This window comes from Pediculus humanus, genomic scaffold, assembly GCF_000006295.1.
Source record: "Pediculus humanus corporis 1103172108318 genomic scaffold, whole genome shotgun sequence".
Classification (NCBI taxonomy): domain Eukaryota; kingdom Metazoa; phylum Arthropoda; class Insecta; order Psocodea; family Pediculidae; genus Pediculus; species Pediculus humanus.
The window spans coordinates 2,097,376-2,113,520 of NW_002987887.1; the positions used below are offsets into that span (position 1 = coordinate 2,097,376).

A 16,145-nucleotide genomic window follows, 5' to 3' on the forward strand; every position below is an offset into this window, starting at 1 on the left:
TTTTTCCGGTTGTTGCTGGTTGTTGTTGGTTGTTGGTTATTGCATTTATTTTGTCAATGAATAAGCAAAAAACCTCTCTCACGTATTCTTCAAATGCTTTCAGCGTTTTAAATTTTTTTTACATTTGATCTTTACATCATCTGGAATCTTCTTTTTCTTCTTCTTCTTCTTTCGCAATTTTTTATTTTTTATTTTTTTTTATTTGTAATTTTGTAGTCGTCGTCGTCATCGTCGTTTGTTGTTGTTATTTTTTTTTCTTATAAATATTTTTAATGATAACCTTTTCCTTTCTCATGTTTGTTTTTATTTATCGAATTCTAATCCTCCTGTATAATTTTCAAACGGATGATAATAATAATAATAATCCACGATAATATTCAGGGATTATAACATACATATATATAAATATTATAATTAGGTAAAAAAAATATCAAATTATTATTATTATTATTTTAAAATGCAGCACAGAGAGAGAGAGAGAGAGAAAGATTGTGTATTCGCAATCGGTTTGTAATAACGTATAAAAAATTATTATTATTTTCGACCGAGTATTTCCGGTTTTTTTGTTAATTTAATTTAATTTATATAAATTAGGTATACGTACCTTGACCCGATGGTCATCACCAACTTTGTTGTTTGTTTGTTCGTTCGTTTCGTACGAAAGAACTCGGAAAGAAAAACGAAATTTCCAGATTTTCGTATTTTACAAAAGAAGTTTATTATTATTATTCGTTAGGTGCCATTTTCGAACGTGTTAAAATTTAACTTTGTCACTCTGATCTTTAACTTGTTGCTCTTCTTCTTCTTTTTTTTTTTGGATAAGTCATCAAGTTTAATTTACCCTTTGGGTTAATGCACGACTTAATTCGCGGAAAAATAAAATTTTTTTTATTGAAGGCTCATAATAATAAAAAGAGGAAAAAAAGTGGCAGAGAGAGATAGAGAGAGAAAAAAATTGTTTATGAAATTATATGTGAGGTGACATAACAAAATTAAAAAAAAAATGTTAAAAAGTTCACAAAACACTAAACAAACAAACAAACAAACGAATAGATTTGAATGGAAAAATATTAAACAATTGCAAACCTTTTTCCGTTATGAAAATGACTAAATTTCATGTGAACGAAAAGAGAGTTAGAATTTATTATTATTATTATTATTATTATTATTATTATTATTATTATTATTATTATTATTATTATTAAGGTATTACGTAATAAAAATTATGTCAATTGATTAACGTAGACGAGAATCGAAAAAAAAATCGAGTAATAAAATGTATAAAAAAAATTATGTACATAAATCTTTCTTTTCGACGAGGATTATTTAATGTAAGTTAATCACATCGGGATATTTAAACGTTTAATTAACGTTTTTATAAAAAATAAATATGGCGGTGATGTTGCGATGACGTCATTTACGAAAACTTTTTTTTTATGGCTGCTCAGGGAAAAAATTCCCGTGATAAATCGTACCATTGTGATTATTTTTTTTGGTTAAATTTGATTAACGTGGAAGAAGAAAAAATACGTTTGTTAAATAAATTCAGTCACATGCTGGAGAAAAAAAAAAAAGAAAAACCTTGGAAAATTTTTTTTTGGACGTTTTTCAAATGTGATAAATTCATTTTTTATTTTTAAAAAAAAATTACTGCGAGTATGCAAGTACGTTTCCTTTCCCCTCCCTCCCTCCCTCCCCTCCTCTTCCCCCCGAATAAAAGTAACCGTGTGAAAAAAAAAACTTTTCTGGAATTAATAATAATAAAAAAAAAAAAAAAACAGAAAAATTATCCAGCCGGATTCCTGATTTTTATTAAAAATCGTATTCGTTAAATGGCACACGTTTGGCATAAGCTAAACATAAGCGCGTATGACTTTTAGTTTTTCCCTTATCGAACAACATTTATATAACGTTCGAGTTTTATAATGTAAAATTTTCATTTTGAGGGAAAAAAAAAATTTAAAAAAAATTTTTTTTTTTAAAAAGGGGTACTACCATTACTGGAGAAGGGCAAAAATCACCTGCACCGAACAATAAATAATAATATTCTTCGGGTGGTGTTACGCAATCATGTTATTGATTTCCCCCCTCCCCCTCCCTTCCCCTCGAAAGATTTTAACACAATGATAATTTTTACATTGGAAAAAAAAATAAATATGCGTGACTTAAGTTCAATGGAACAAAATACCTGGAAATTATTTTTATATATAAATAGAACGAATGCGAAAAAAAGAAAAAAAAAGGGGGGGCGGTAACCGACGTCATGACAAACCGGATGACTCAATTACATAAAAAAAAAATTTTTTTAATTTTTTACAAATACATAAGTTCAAAGGTAAAAAAAAAAAAAAAAAATTTAAAGGAAAATTTTTTGTCCGGCAAGTGTTTTTCATTCAAGGACCAAATTTAATTTTAAAAATTGGCACGACCTATCCGGATGTAAATTTATTATTATTATTATTATTATTATTATTATTATTATTATTATTATTATTATTATTATTATTTATCCTTTTGAATCGTGATACCTGTTCCTATTTTTTTTTTCTGAACAGAAATATCACCCTGAAAAAAAATTTAAATAATTTATAAAATAAATTCCAGCAGCAATTTTTTTTTTTTCAAAAAATTTGCAAAAATCATTTACCCCACATCATTCTTTCCGTTTACAAAAAAAAGGAAAAATTGGAAAATGCACCTGATTTTGTATATAAACATAGACAGGTGTTTTTCCAAACCCCCCGCCCCCCTTTTTTTTTACTGGACAAAATCATTCCATCACCTGGACAATCGTTAATTAAAAATTAAACGAGTGCAATAATCCATTTTATTAATTGTTTAATCAATAATTTTTTTTATTTATTTAATTATTATTATTATTATTATTACCTTGCAATAATCAAATGTGATAAATAATAATAATAATAGTAATAATAATAATAATAATTTTTTAATTTAATGTAAAAAAAACCGTTTGTGCGAGACAATAAAAAAACCGTAAAAATTTTTCAAATAAGGTAAAAAAAAAAAAAAATTTTTATTGAATAATTTTATTAAAATAATAATAATAATGATGATGATGATGATGATAATAAATATTAATAAAGGTATCTCGATGAGGGATGAATGTAAAAAAAAAAAAAAATTAAAAGCCTTGTTGTGAATCATAAAGAAAATTTAAAGAGTTACGAGTTCGAATTTAATAATCCACACCATCACCACCACTACCACCACCACCAACGAGACGTTTATCGAACCTCAACCTTTACTGCCCTGAAAAGATGTCACGGGCACGATTTGATAGAAGAATAAAAAAAAAGAAAAAAAACGTGATGGTAAATGGGTGCCGCAATGTTAGGTAGAGAGTAGTAATACAACAACAACAACAACTCCTCATCCATCCCCGATTCTCAACATTCGATGCCCCACATAAAACTGGGTATATAAGGCAGATTCACTTTTAGCGAGATTCAAAACTAGTTTGCATCCTATCGGACTTGGCAATTTTTTTTTTTCTCTTATTTTTATTTCGTTAAATTTTTTTCAAAAAAAAAAAAAAAAAAAAATGTTGCAGACGGTGAGTTATAATAAAAATTTTTCTTTTTTTTTAATGTGAAAGTGAATTTTTTTGAATTTTCCGACATTTTGGATTTTTGCTTTTTTTTTAATAAATTTTTTTTCCCAAAAAGGATATTTTTTTTTTTTTTAAGTTAAAAAATGTGATGCTACATACATATACCTATGGGGGGGTAGTAATAATTCAGTGGTTGTAGTAAAGTGGTAGTAGAAAAAGAAAAAACTCGCGCCATTTTTTTTTTGTAGAAAAAAAACCCCCCGAAAAAAAAACAAAAATTTTTTTGTTTAAAAAATTAATCGGTTTTTTTTTTTTTGTATTTTAATATAAAAAATTATTATTATTATTATTATTATTATCGTCGTTAAATAATTTTATTACGTAATTTTTTTTTGTTATTATTTAATAAAGCATAGAGTAATAATTTTTTTTATACGTTATAGAACGATGAGTAATTTTTTTTTATTTATTCTATGATTCGAGTTTTTAAATTTGTTGGTAAAATTAGGTTTATCGGGGTTTTTCTTTTTTTTTTCTGTAGATCTTTTGTTTGTGTTTGGCTGTTGCCATTTCCCACGCTGCCCCACAAGGACAATACCAACAATACACATCACCGATTCCAATTTTAAGACACGATTCCGTCGTTAATCCAGATGGTTCTTACCAATACGCGTAAGTGTATACACATATAAAGGAAGGTTATAAAAAAAAGGTTCGAATCGAATGAATTTTATTTAATTATTTTAGATACGAAACCGCCAACGGTATCGTGGGAGAAGAACAAGGATATTTGAAAAATGCTGGAAATCCAGAAGCCGAAGCTCAAGTTGCACAAGGTAGATTTTCATACACCGGTGATGACGGAGTACCAATCAGTCTTACCTACGTAGCAGACGAAAACGGTAAATTTTTTTTTTTTATTCAAAAATGCCGTGGAAACAGACGAAAGAATATTAAAAAAAAAATTTTCTTTTTGTGTAGGATTCCAACCTCAAGGTGCTCATTTGCCAACCCCACCACCAATTCCACCAGCAATTCAAAGAGCTCTTGAATTTCTCGCTTCTCAACCCCAACAAAACGAATACAACGGACAATTCGGACAAAATTTTTACAGAAACAAAAAATAAAGATACTTGAGAATCTAAAATAATAATAATAATATTAATAATAATAATAATAGGCTTTCTTCTTGCCCACCAATGATTAGATTCTTTTGTAAATATATAATATAATTTCTTCTTTCATAATTTCGTGTTCATCAATAAAAGATGAACGTCAAATATTTTCTTTCTTTTTCTTTTTTTTTTTTTTTTGTTTCTTAAATAAATAATAAAAAATTATTAAAAATTTATTTATTTATTGATATTATAATCCTTAATCGAAAATATTTTTTCCTAAATAGCAGACGTTTTTTTAAATTTATCGACGGTTGATCATAATCCGAGTACCTGATTATTTTTTAACGTGTGTCTTTTAAATCAAAAGATTATATCAAATTAATATCGTATTAATTATTATTATTATCATATCGTATTATTAAATGTGAAAAGGTAAAAAATTCTTTTTTTTTTTTAATAATTATAAGAGAGGATGTTGCTCAAAATAATACAAACAAACTCACACATTCACACGAGCAAGGTATTTAACTTATGCGTTTTAAAAACTCCCTCAAAAAATTATTAAAATTACGTAATCATTATTATTATTATTAATGGCTACGAAAAGTTTTTTTTTTTTTTTCTCCATATGTTTTAATAATTATTATTGTGGATATTTTTATCCGTTGCATTAAGTGAATCGCATTACAAAAATGCATTGTGCACAAAACAATGAATAAATTCAAAAAAAATTTTTTTTCGCGCTCATTATTCTCCATAACATAATCATTATTATTATAAGTTTAAGTAATCAAAACCGGGTAGGGAAAAAAAATAACTTTTTTCACGTGGGAAATTGTCGTGGCAATAGAATTTTCGATATGTAAACATACATTATATCCAATCGACGGGAAAAAAATATTTACGATCAGCGCATTCTATGAGTGATTTTGTGAATTAAAAGGTAAAACGACAAAAAGGAAGTGAGTCGATGAAAACGGTTACATGATGGAACATGTAAAGGCAATAAAGTAATAAAATTGTATTTAATTAATTTTTTTTTTTTACTTTGATTTATTATTATTATTATTTAAAATAAAATGTTCTCGTTTTTTGCATATTGTAAAAATTTTTAATAAAATATACAAAAATTAATTTAAATTACTTAAAATTTGTTTTATTAATCGAGACTATTTTCTTAAAAATTTGTAGTATATTTAGTTGTGATATACAGCTTTGAAATAATAATAATTATTTATGTGATTGATTAATTATTATTATTATTATTAAGAGTGCAAAAGAATACAAAATCAAATTAAAATCCAACAGACGATTATTAATTTATTATGAAGTTTTTATAACAAAAAACAATAGTTTCATATATCATTAAGAAATTTTATAAAAATAAAAAGAAATTTTTTACATGGCTTACCTATGAGGTAAAAGAATAACAAACATAATTAATTATAATTTATAATTTAATTTAAACTTTAATTATTTTTTAAAGTATTAAACATCAAATATATATATATATATATATAATTACAGTTTTAAGAATCATATCAAAAATTAGGCATTACGATTTTAATTAATTAATTCTAATATATGGACAGAAAGTTTTTTTTTTTTTTTTAGCACAATAAAGACTTTAATTTTGAGAAACCTCAGACAAGATTTTAAATAAATTTTAATTGTAATTTTAAAAAAAACTAAATATTTTCAAAGAATTAGAACTTAGGTACATAAACATATAATTTTTACACATATATTAATCGGATTTATATCCTTAATTGATAATTAAAATGATTCTTTCGTATTTACTGAACACTGAAGGCTATTTTATAATATTTTGTACAAAAAAATATAACTAATTTACAGTTTTTTTATTTTATTTTAATCATCTCCCATATGTTCTTCTATACCATCAGTTTCTGTCACTAATGCTCTTTCTAAAATAACTCTTCCTTCTTTATACCTTTGATTTTCTTCCGTCGCAAATTCATATATCCACCCGAGTTTGGCATCACAATTTTTACACGTTACATCTCTTACCATGTGACGTCCTGTTAACATTACTCTATCTTGTACATCACTAAATAAATATAAAAAAAAATTTTTAAAGTGTTTCATAATAACATTCATTAAATAATTTATAAAAATTTGTTTTTTTTTGGAAATTCATAGACTTACTCATTTTAATTTTAAATTTATTAAAATCGAGAATTGTTTATCATCTCTCAATAAAGACAAATGAATTTATGTAAATATTGACTTAAATTACTTTACCTATAGTTTAAATTGACCACTCTATTGAATAAAAAAGCTCTACCAGTAGCTCCAGTAAATCTTGTACTAATGAGTTCGCTACGATTTGTTAAAATTGTGTCACAAGATGCACATGAAAACAATCTCGTTCCACCAACATGGTCTAAAAATATTCTACCCATTTTATAAAATTCATTTATCAACTGTAAAAAAAAAAAAAAAAAATTAAATTAAATTAAAACCTCAAAATAAAATATGATTACAATGAAAGTAACATAAATACTTTTTTTTTTTAAGTGTTATTTTATTATAAAAAAAAAAAAAAAAAATTATGCCAAGTTACTTATTTTCAAATTACATTTTCATATCTTTTTTTTTTTTATTATTATTTATTGACATAAAAAGGAAAATTGTATCTACGTAATTTAAATTGCATGATAATAATACTCACAAAAAAAAATTTAAATTTAAAAATTGTTTGTTGTTATTATATAAATAAACAAACATTAACTATGTAAAAGTGAAATGTCATAAATTAGTAAACAAAATCCCATTACAGACTTTTTAACAGCTGTTTGTTGAATGCGTTCGTTTCCTTTCCTTTCAATAAATACTTTTGATAGATATGACTACCAACATGACTGTACAAAATTTTTAACTTTAAGATAAAGAAAGCATCAAGTGTATATTTTTTTTTTGCTATTTTTTTTTTAAATTTTTGTGTGTAATTATTCTGAGATAATTAATTTTAAAACTAAATAAAATTTTATTAATTCAACTTCTATCAAATTTTGTCAAATATTTATTACGTTACTGACAAAAAATGTTTTTACCAAATCTTCATTTGGGTGTGGATATAATAACGGAAAAAGAAATATAAAAATGAATGAAAATTTTTATTTATTATATAATTTTAAAAAAGTAGATTTTATTTTCCTTTTTTTAATTTAATTGGAAAAAAAAACTTTAAATTTAATTTAATTTAAGGTTTTCGTTTCGTTAAAATGAATATTTTTTTTTGCGCGCAAAAGTTTTAAGTTGGCAACAGTTAAGCGGATGCCATTATGGGTTTAGAATAAAGGTGAAATTAGCTTTTATTTTTATAGTGTAATTATTAGAGTACTAAGAAAATTAAGACTTACAAAATGTGGCACGAAGCTCGAAAACAAGAGAAAAAAATTAGAGGAATGATGGTTGATTATAGAAAAAGAGCGGAAAGAAGGAGAGATTTTTATGAAAAATTTGTAAGTTAGTAATGTCTTGTTACGAAGTGAATTCATAATTTTGATATGAATTATTTTCAAAACGGTTTAATTGAAATTCCATAAAGATTTTATTTTTAATGATAATTACGTTTTTGGTAAAATATTATCATGTGTTAAACGGTGGGAATTCTTAATTTTGTAACACAATTTTCATATCGAATAAACGATTCGAATTGTTAGAATTGAAATAATGATGTATTTACTTAAAACAATTGTTAATTTTTATAATGAAACAAAGTTTACATTAATTTGTTGTTTCTCATAGCTTTATGTTCTTGCTGTTGTTAATATTACTTTAGAAAGCTGATCCCACTCAATTTCTACAACTACATGGACGACCTTGTAAAATTCACTTAGATCCAGCTGTAGCAGTTGCTGGGGATAGCGCCTCGGTTATGATGCCCTGGCAAGGTCACCCTGACATTCTCATTGATCGTTTTGATGTGAGAGCTCATTTAGATATAATCACTGAAAATTTACCATCCAAAAATGATGAAGAAGTTATGAGTTATGAAGAAAGAATGATGAATTATGAAAGATACAGGATTTTGGTACAAAATGAATTTCTCGGAGGTATGACAATATGAAATTATTAATTTTTTATTAACTAACTATTGTTAAATCGTGCAAGTTAAATAAATAATTTTCGAATGTGTTCACAATTTATAAAATTTAGTGAATGAAGAAAAATTTTTAAATCAAATATATTTGGAAGAGCAGTTTGGGCCAATAGCTTTAAAACAGTCTTCAGAAATATTAGAAAAAGAAAAAAGGAAAAAAGGAGCGGCTATCGGATTTACATATGAAGATTCTACTCCAGATGCTACATTTTATAACATATTAGAAAAAAAGCCAAAAGAGGATGATGCTAGCAATAGTGATGATAGCGATTTAGACTTTGGTAAGTAACTTCAAATTATAAATAATTGTAGTTTATGCAAATTGATTCTCTCCTTTTTTTTTTTTTTTTTTCATAAAAATAAATAAAATTTCATTTAATTTTTTGTAGATCTCTGCCTTGATCTTGGCCAAATTGATACACCTAGTGCACATGAAATGAATGCAGTTGGACAACGCTTTGGTCTAACGGGAAATGATTTTTTTAGTTTTCTTACAAATGATGTTGAAGAACAAGAAGCTATGAGACTTGCCAGACAACAAGAGGAAGAAAAAGCAATGTTTTCTGTGAGTTTTTTCATAATTTTTGTAACATATGTAATATTTTTTATTATTAAAACTTTATTCGATTATTATTTTATTCGAAAATACAGGGTCGAAAAGCTAGGAGAGAAAGACAAGCTTTTAGGGAAAAGAAGCTCATAGGTCGTATAATGAGTCCCCCGAGGTATGTAATCATTACTTTTATTCCTGTAATTAAAACTTTCTTATCGGTAATAAAAAGTCTATCATTTTTTTCTTCAGCTATGCTGCTAGAAAATCCCCTACTTATGATAAGTACAGTAGAAGCAACAAATCATTATCAAGGTCCGCTTCTCCGGAAAATACTGGCCAAATTACATACATTACTAGCTTTGGAGACGATGATTCAAACGAAGAAAAAAATGACGATAGGTCTAATAGTAAAAGTAATAAAAAATCTAGGAAACGGAGGTATTTAAAATATGTTAATTTTATTTATTTTTTTTTAAAAAAATTGAAAGAAAACGATTAAAGGAAGAAAATTTTCAAACCAAGTTCAAGAGAGCGGGATGATAGGTGCGTCAAATCCTCACATAGGAATCGTCGATCAAAATCTGCAGGAAGTAGATCCCGGTCGAAATCACCTAAAAGAAGGAGAAAATACACTCGATCGAGAAGTCTTGAAAATAGATCATTGGCTTTTAATTTAAAAAAATTAATGTCGAAAAAAAATGAAAGGAGATCGAGAAGTGGATCAAGTGATAGATTCAAAAGTTATTCAAAGAGAAGATCCAGGAGTAGATCAAGGTAAAAAAAAATAAAAAAATTTTTTTTTTTCGAATCGAATACTTTACACTTTTGATTACTTGTCGTCGTATTCTTTTTAATGATCTAACAAATTAATTTAATTTTTTTTTTTTTTTTTTTTTTTTTTTCCTTTGTCTCGATTCGTTCTCTTAACCGTTTTTTGTTTTCTTTTTTTTTTATTTTATTTTATTTCGGCGTGATAGTTTTTTAAAAAAAAAAGTTTTTTTTTCTTTTTTTTTTTTTTTTTTTTTGTTTACATTTATCGTCGTTGAAATTTTTAGTATTTTAACTTTTTAAACAAAATTTATTTTAGTGGAAAAAAAAATTGGGAAAAAAATTTTTTTTTTTTTCTTCTTTTCTTTTCTTTTATTTTTTTCTTTTGGTGATTGATTGCATCATTTGATTAAACATTTTTTTGAATTTTATATAAGCATATATAGATATAATAGTGTATATAAATATATATATATATATATTTATATAATTTAAAATTTTGAGATAGGTCTCGAGTAAATTAGATTAATTGTTTTTCGCGAAATGTGAGCGTTACCCTATATATATATATAGAGAATCTGGAATAATAATTTACAAAATAAAAAAAAAAAAAACTTGATATTTCGATATAATAATTACTAAAACAAAAACTCATTATTTTGGATAAATAAATCAAAATGTATAGAATTTTACCGCTGCGGTGCTCGGGTTCTATACGGCGGATATTCATACAGAAAAATTTATTTTACCGATGCCAACACGAAACTGTTCGGGCGTCCGATGATTTAGTACAAAGAGTTAGTAAAGAAGTGAAGGAAGATGTGGTTAGCAGCAGTGGCCCAACATTTAATGCCCAAAACGCTGCTAATTCAATGTATAATCAAAATATAAAATACGATGATTCTTCTCTCCGTCGAATGCCGGGAGAAACAACAGCCAATGTTAAAATGTCATCGATGATGAACACGGGAGAAGAATATTGGAAAAATTTTTATAAAAAATACAAAAATGGAAACGTTAACGCAAACGACGTCGTTACATTATTCAAAGGAGTTTACGCGGAAGCTCAATATGCCAAATATAAAGAAGCTCCCAGTGCTTACTACACGTTGAGCTGTTGCGGAATGGTACCCCTGTGTTCAATAGGATTGTTTAGTTTTATAACGGGCGGCGTTTTTCCATGGCTCGCTTATGCTCAACTCACTTACAGCGCGAGTTTACTATCATTTTTGGGAGGAGTCAATTGGGGTAATTTGATTAATCAGAAAAATGTGACGATGGATAAACTCGGTTGGGCCGTAGCATCTCCGGTATTGGCTTGGTCGGCCGTTTTGCTACCCCTTCCGATCGGTTTCCTTTTCGCAGCAGCCGGATTAACGACGTCCATGATTCACGATATTTTACTAACAAATTATCCGCAATGGTTTAAATCAACTCGTTACATTTTAACGGTTGTCGCATTGATATCTCTCCTTCCAACTTTTTTTATAACCGTAGTTAAGTTTTAAATTTTACCAAACGAAACAAACAAAAACCAAAAAAAAAAAAAAAAAAAAAAACCAAGTAATGGAATAAGTTTATTTAATTTTTTTTTTTTTTTTTTTTAAATTAATTTTATACGAAAAAAATAACGAGTAAAACTTGAAATTATTTTTATCAAGAACAATTTAAAAAAAAAAAAAAAAAAAAGTTTACATTTTTTTCTTTGATATTAATATAAAAAAAATGTCACGGTTAAATTAATTTTTTTTTTTAATTAATTTCGAAAACCCAAGTAAATATGTCGATATAAAAATTATTTGATTAGGTTAAAATAATGTTGTCACCAAAATTTTCCGTTAAGAATTTTTATTCATTCTTCGCCGGCCATTAGCCGAAAAATTTAAAATTTTCTCTTAATGAAATTTTTTATTTTATTTTATTACGGTAAAAAAAAAAAAAAAGTAATTAGACTAATTGCTGGAGAAATGTATAATTAATTTATTATTTAAAATTTTTTTTTTTTTTTTTTTTTTTTTTTTTTTTTGGAAAATCATAGAATAATCGGTTAAAATAAGTTTTTAACCACGTCAAAAATGTTGGTAGTTCATTTGTTGTGAAAAATGATTTATTCGCGATGAAAAGCAGACCGTTTGACAGTTCCTTCCTCCATGTTATTTGATTTCCAAAGGATTTCGACATCTTAACCTCAAATATTTTATTTTAAGATTTTCTTTTTGTTTTTGTTTTTTTTTCCCACTTTTTTTTTTTATTAATTTTTTTGTTCCTTTTGTAAATTTTAAATAATTATTATTTTTTTGATTATTATTATTCTGAGAAAAGAAACGGAATTAATTAAATTATCGGGTAATGTTGATGATGAAATTATTTTATTTGAGTTTTAAAAAGATTTTGTTGTTGTTGTTATTGTTAGTCACACCTAGGGTCATTTTATAATTTTTTAATTTTAATTTAGAAAATGATATCTGCTTTACTTTGTTTGGCGGCTCGAAGAAATATAAAATCGTCACCTAAAATACTTAGTAGCAGTAGTGGAATATTATTACCTAGAAAATTACCTGTACCTCTATCGACGTTCACGTTTAAATTTTATACCTGTGACGAAAGTAAATCGCAAGAAGGAAAAGGTTCGGTACGCAGTTCTTCACAAGTTCCACAACACGGTCCATTTAATCCCAAATCATTTGTACTCAATTTAATTGAAAGTGTTAAAAAAGGAAAATTACCCATTGAAGAAATAACCGGATTAGCGAATAAAGTTATAGCGGAAGGACAAATAAACGAATATAAAAATGCTCCATCGACGGTTCAAACGGTTACCTTTGCCGGACTCGGTCCGATGCTTGGAATTCCATTACTTACCCTATTAACAGGACATGCTTATTACTGTTGTGTATTCGCACATTTAGCCTACGGAGCTTGCATACTATCCTTTCAAGGTGGATGCAATTGGATGGAAGCAATTACAAAGAAAGATATATCATATGAAAAACTGTGTTGGTGCGTGGGTCCGCCGATAATTGGTTGGACGTCTTTAATACTACCATTGCCATTGGGAATGTTTTTGACATCTCTTGGATTTACATTATCAGTGATTCATGACGTACTTCTAACTCAATATCCTCCTTGGATGAAAGCTCTTAGGGTGATATTTACAGGAGGAACTCTTTTATCATTTTTACTCATGTTGTTATTCTCAATTATTTTGTAAAAAAAAAAAATAAAAAAAAATAATGATAATGATGATTATAATAATCATTCAAACAACTTGAGAAGTTTATTTTTTTATTTTATTAATAATATTATGATTAATATCCTAACTAAATTAATAATAATAATAATAATAATAATTTTATTTTTTGTTGTTGAATTATAAAAAGGTTTTTGTATTGTTCGATGGCGTTTTTATTTTTTGATTGTCGCAAAAGTTAACGAATTATTTTTTGTAGATCTCGACGTAGAAGTTGGTCTTCTCGATCAAGATCCGGTTCCAGCAGATCACGAAGAGGTAGATCGAAATCAAGTCGGTCGTGTGCATCGAGCAAGAGAAGATCAAGTTCTAGAAGTAATAGTAGCAAATCACATTCCAGGTACAAAAAATGTTTTATAAACGTTGCAGCGATTTTATCTAAATTATTATTAATAAAAAAATAAACGTTTTTTCATTTATTTTTCATTCACAGATCGAGAAGTAATTCCAGGGATAAATCAAAAAATAATAAAAAATCAAAATCGAGGTCTTTGAGCTCGTCGAAATCACCCAAGAAGAAAGAAAGTCCGCCGAAAGTTGTGATTCCTCGGTGGGTTTGTTTGTCTCTTGTTGCGTTGACGTGTCAGAAGACAAACGAAAAAAAAAGTAACGACCGTTTTGTAAATTTTTTCAATTATATTTTTCCAGTTATTACGGTCGCAACAGAAAAGATTCTTCTTCGTCATTGAGTCTCGATTCCAGCGATTCCGAGTCGAAAACCAATACGGGACAACCTTCTTGTTCAAATTCCAGTCGCAGTGCTAACAAGTTAGTTGTCAAACATTTGTATTAAAAAAAAAAAAAAGTCACGTGATTTTTCATTTTTAATTTTTTTTTGTTTTTTTTTTTTTTTTTTTTGTGTGAATTTCAGGAAAATAAACGTAAATGATTATCATTCATGTAGCCGAAGTGCGGGTAATGCCAGACCGACGTCCAAAGTCAGTAAGAACCATACATTTATTTTTCTCTATTTTTTTTTTCTTTCTTTTTTTCTCTCTCACTCTCTCTCTCTCTTTCTCTCTCTCTCACTTTTTTTTTTTGAATCTGCAAATCGTTTTGTTAATTTTTCAATTGAAATCGAAAAGTTTCTTCTTCTTCTTCTTCTTCTTTATTTTTTCTTTTTCTCTCGACCAACCCTAGCATGATAACTTTTACTATTATTATTATTTATTGAGTAACGTTTATAAACGAAAAAGGAGGGGGGTGGGAAAAAAGTGAAGGGGTGTTAAAAATTTTTTATAAATAAAAAAAAATCATCGCATCTTAAAAGTTGCCTTCTCTCTCTCTCTCTCTCTCTCTCTCTCACTCTCACTTTTTTTTTTTTTTTTTTTTAAATGAACCTAAAGCGGGGCACTATTAAAACTTATTATTATTATTATTTTTTATTAGTCTTATTGCATAATTTTTTTTGAGAAATAAATTGCAGATTAGATATTTGAATAATAATTGCATTTTGTAATTATAATATTATCATTATTTGTGGATTTTTTTTAAATAATTCGCTTTTTGATATGTTTTCCATCCTAATTTTAGTCTTCTACCAAAGAGAAGCCGCAGGAAAAGCTTAAAAAGAAAATGCAAGCGTTATTATTGAAACAATGTGAGTCAAAATTCAAGAGTCACGAATTGGGATTTTAGTTGCGACTTTTGAATAATTTGATTTTTTTTTTTTAAATTGAAGTTAAAGCCGACAAGAAAGCAGAAAAGGAAAGACTTGAAAAAGCCGAACAAGAGCGGCAAGATAGGGAAGCGGAATTGAGAGACATTGCTATTAAAATCCGACGAAGAGAAAGGTATTTGAGACACAGGGGAGAAGACGAGGAAAACGACGGAGAGAAAGAGGCTATGAAAAGGCGTGAAAGGTACCTGAGAAGGTTGGGAGACGATGACGATAAACACGGGAAAAGAGAATTCGGAAGTAGATCGGAATCGTCGGGAAGCAGGAGAAGTCGAAGTAGTAGCCCGGAAATTGTGAAAAGCAGGAGAAGCAGGAGTCCGAGAAGAAGCGGAAGACGATCGAGATCATCGAGTCCGAAACCGAGACTGGGGAAAAGGTAAAGGCGGCACAATCCTTTTCTTTTTTTCTCTCTCTCTCTCTCTTTTTTTCCCGGAGAGCCTTTTTTCTCTCATTTTTTCCTTTCGCCGTTTACCGCGGTTTTGTTAATTAAGCGTAAAATTAATCTTAACCAATCTTCGATGAGAAAAATTATTTTATTTATTTATTTTTTTTTTTAGAAATTTGGTGGATTATTGAAAGGAAAAAAAAAAAAAAGGAATAAAAGGAAGAACAAAGGAAGCATTAATTTCTTTTCACGTAAAAGACGGAAAAATTGAGTTCATGGATCGATTTTTCATCGGGGATTTACTACAGTTCAATAAAAAAAAAAAAAAAAAAAAAAATTAAATTAAATGCCCGAACAATCGTCTGAACATTTTTTCAAAGAGTGAGATACAACATATATGTATACAAAAAAAAAAGAAAGACAGAAAAAAATATTTTTCAAACTTCATTATTGTTGTTTATAAAAAAAAAAAAAAAAGAAAAAAGAAGAAAAATAAAAAAAAATAAAAAAAAGGAAAAAGAAACTTTTCAATATATATACATTATTTATATCATTATATATTTATTTAATTTTAAATTTTGTTTTTTACCTGTTAAGTAATAATAATAATATTAATTATCATTAATCAAAAGGCTGCTCAAGTGTTTGACGTGGGATAAAAATATAAAATAGAAGATAATCCTTTGCCTC

General features: G+C 27.0%; 4 protein-coding genes across 4 annotated transcripts; 3 read left to right on the top strand and 1 right to left on the bottom strand.

Annotated features, from left to right (window-relative positions):
- Nucleotides 1–4,047: 4,047 nt before the first annotated feature.
- Nucleotides 4,048–4,701, top strand: Phum_PHUM606390 (Endocuticle structural glycoprotein SgAbd-8, putative; the record flags this gene model as incomplete). Its single annotated transcript, XM_002432908.1, has 4 exons — nucleotides 4,048–4,092; nucleotides 4,116–4,246; nucleotides 4,322–4,476; nucleotides 4,556–4,701. The coding sequence occupies 4 exons, from the start codon at nucleotides 4,048–4,050 to the stop codon at nucleotides 4,699–4,701; spliced, it is 477 nt and encodes a 158-aa protein (XP_002432953.1).
- Nucleotides 4,702–6,564: 1,863 nt separating this feature from the next.
- On the bottom strand, nucleotides 6,565–7,118 carry Phum_PHUM606400 (yippee protein, putative; the record flags this gene model as incomplete). Its single annotated transcript, XM_002432909.1, has 2 exons — nucleotides 6,565–6,763; nucleotides 6,958–7,118. 2 exons carry the CDS (start codon nucleotides 7,116–7,118, stop codon nucleotides 6,565–6,567), a joined length of 360 nt encoding a protein of 119 aa, XP_002432954.1.
- Nucleotides 7,119–8,081: 963 nt separating this feature from the next.
- Nucleotides 8,082–11,650, top strand: Phum_PHUM606410 (uncharacterized protein; the record flags this gene model as incomplete). The annotated part of the gene is made up of 8 exons (XM_002432910.1): nucleotides 8,082–8,180; nucleotides 8,501–8,774; nucleotides 8,878–9,102; nucleotides 9,211–9,386; nucleotides 9,473–9,546; nucleotides 9,624–9,773; nucleotides 9,897–9,974; nucleotides 10,828–11,650. 8 exons carry the CDS (start codon nucleotides 8,082–8,084, stop codon nucleotides 11,648–11,650), a joined length of 1,899 nt encoding a protein of 632 aa, XP_002432955.1.
- A 950-nt stretch (nucleotides 11,651–12,600) lies between these two features.
- Nucleotides 12,601–15,450, top strand: Phum_PHUM606420 (Arginine/serine-rich-splicing factor, putative; the record flags this gene model as incomplete). Its single annotated transcript, XM_002432911.1, has 6 exons — nucleotides 12,601–13,328; nucleotides 13,592–13,732; nucleotides 13,826–13,942; nucleotides 14,041–14,160; nucleotides 14,264–14,334; nucleotides 15,074–15,450. 6 exons carry the CDS (start codon nucleotides 12,601–12,603, stop codon nucleotides 15,448–15,450), a joined length of 1,554 nt encoding a protein of 517 aa, XP_002432956.1.
- Nucleotides 15,451–16,145: the final 695 nt, after the last annotated feature.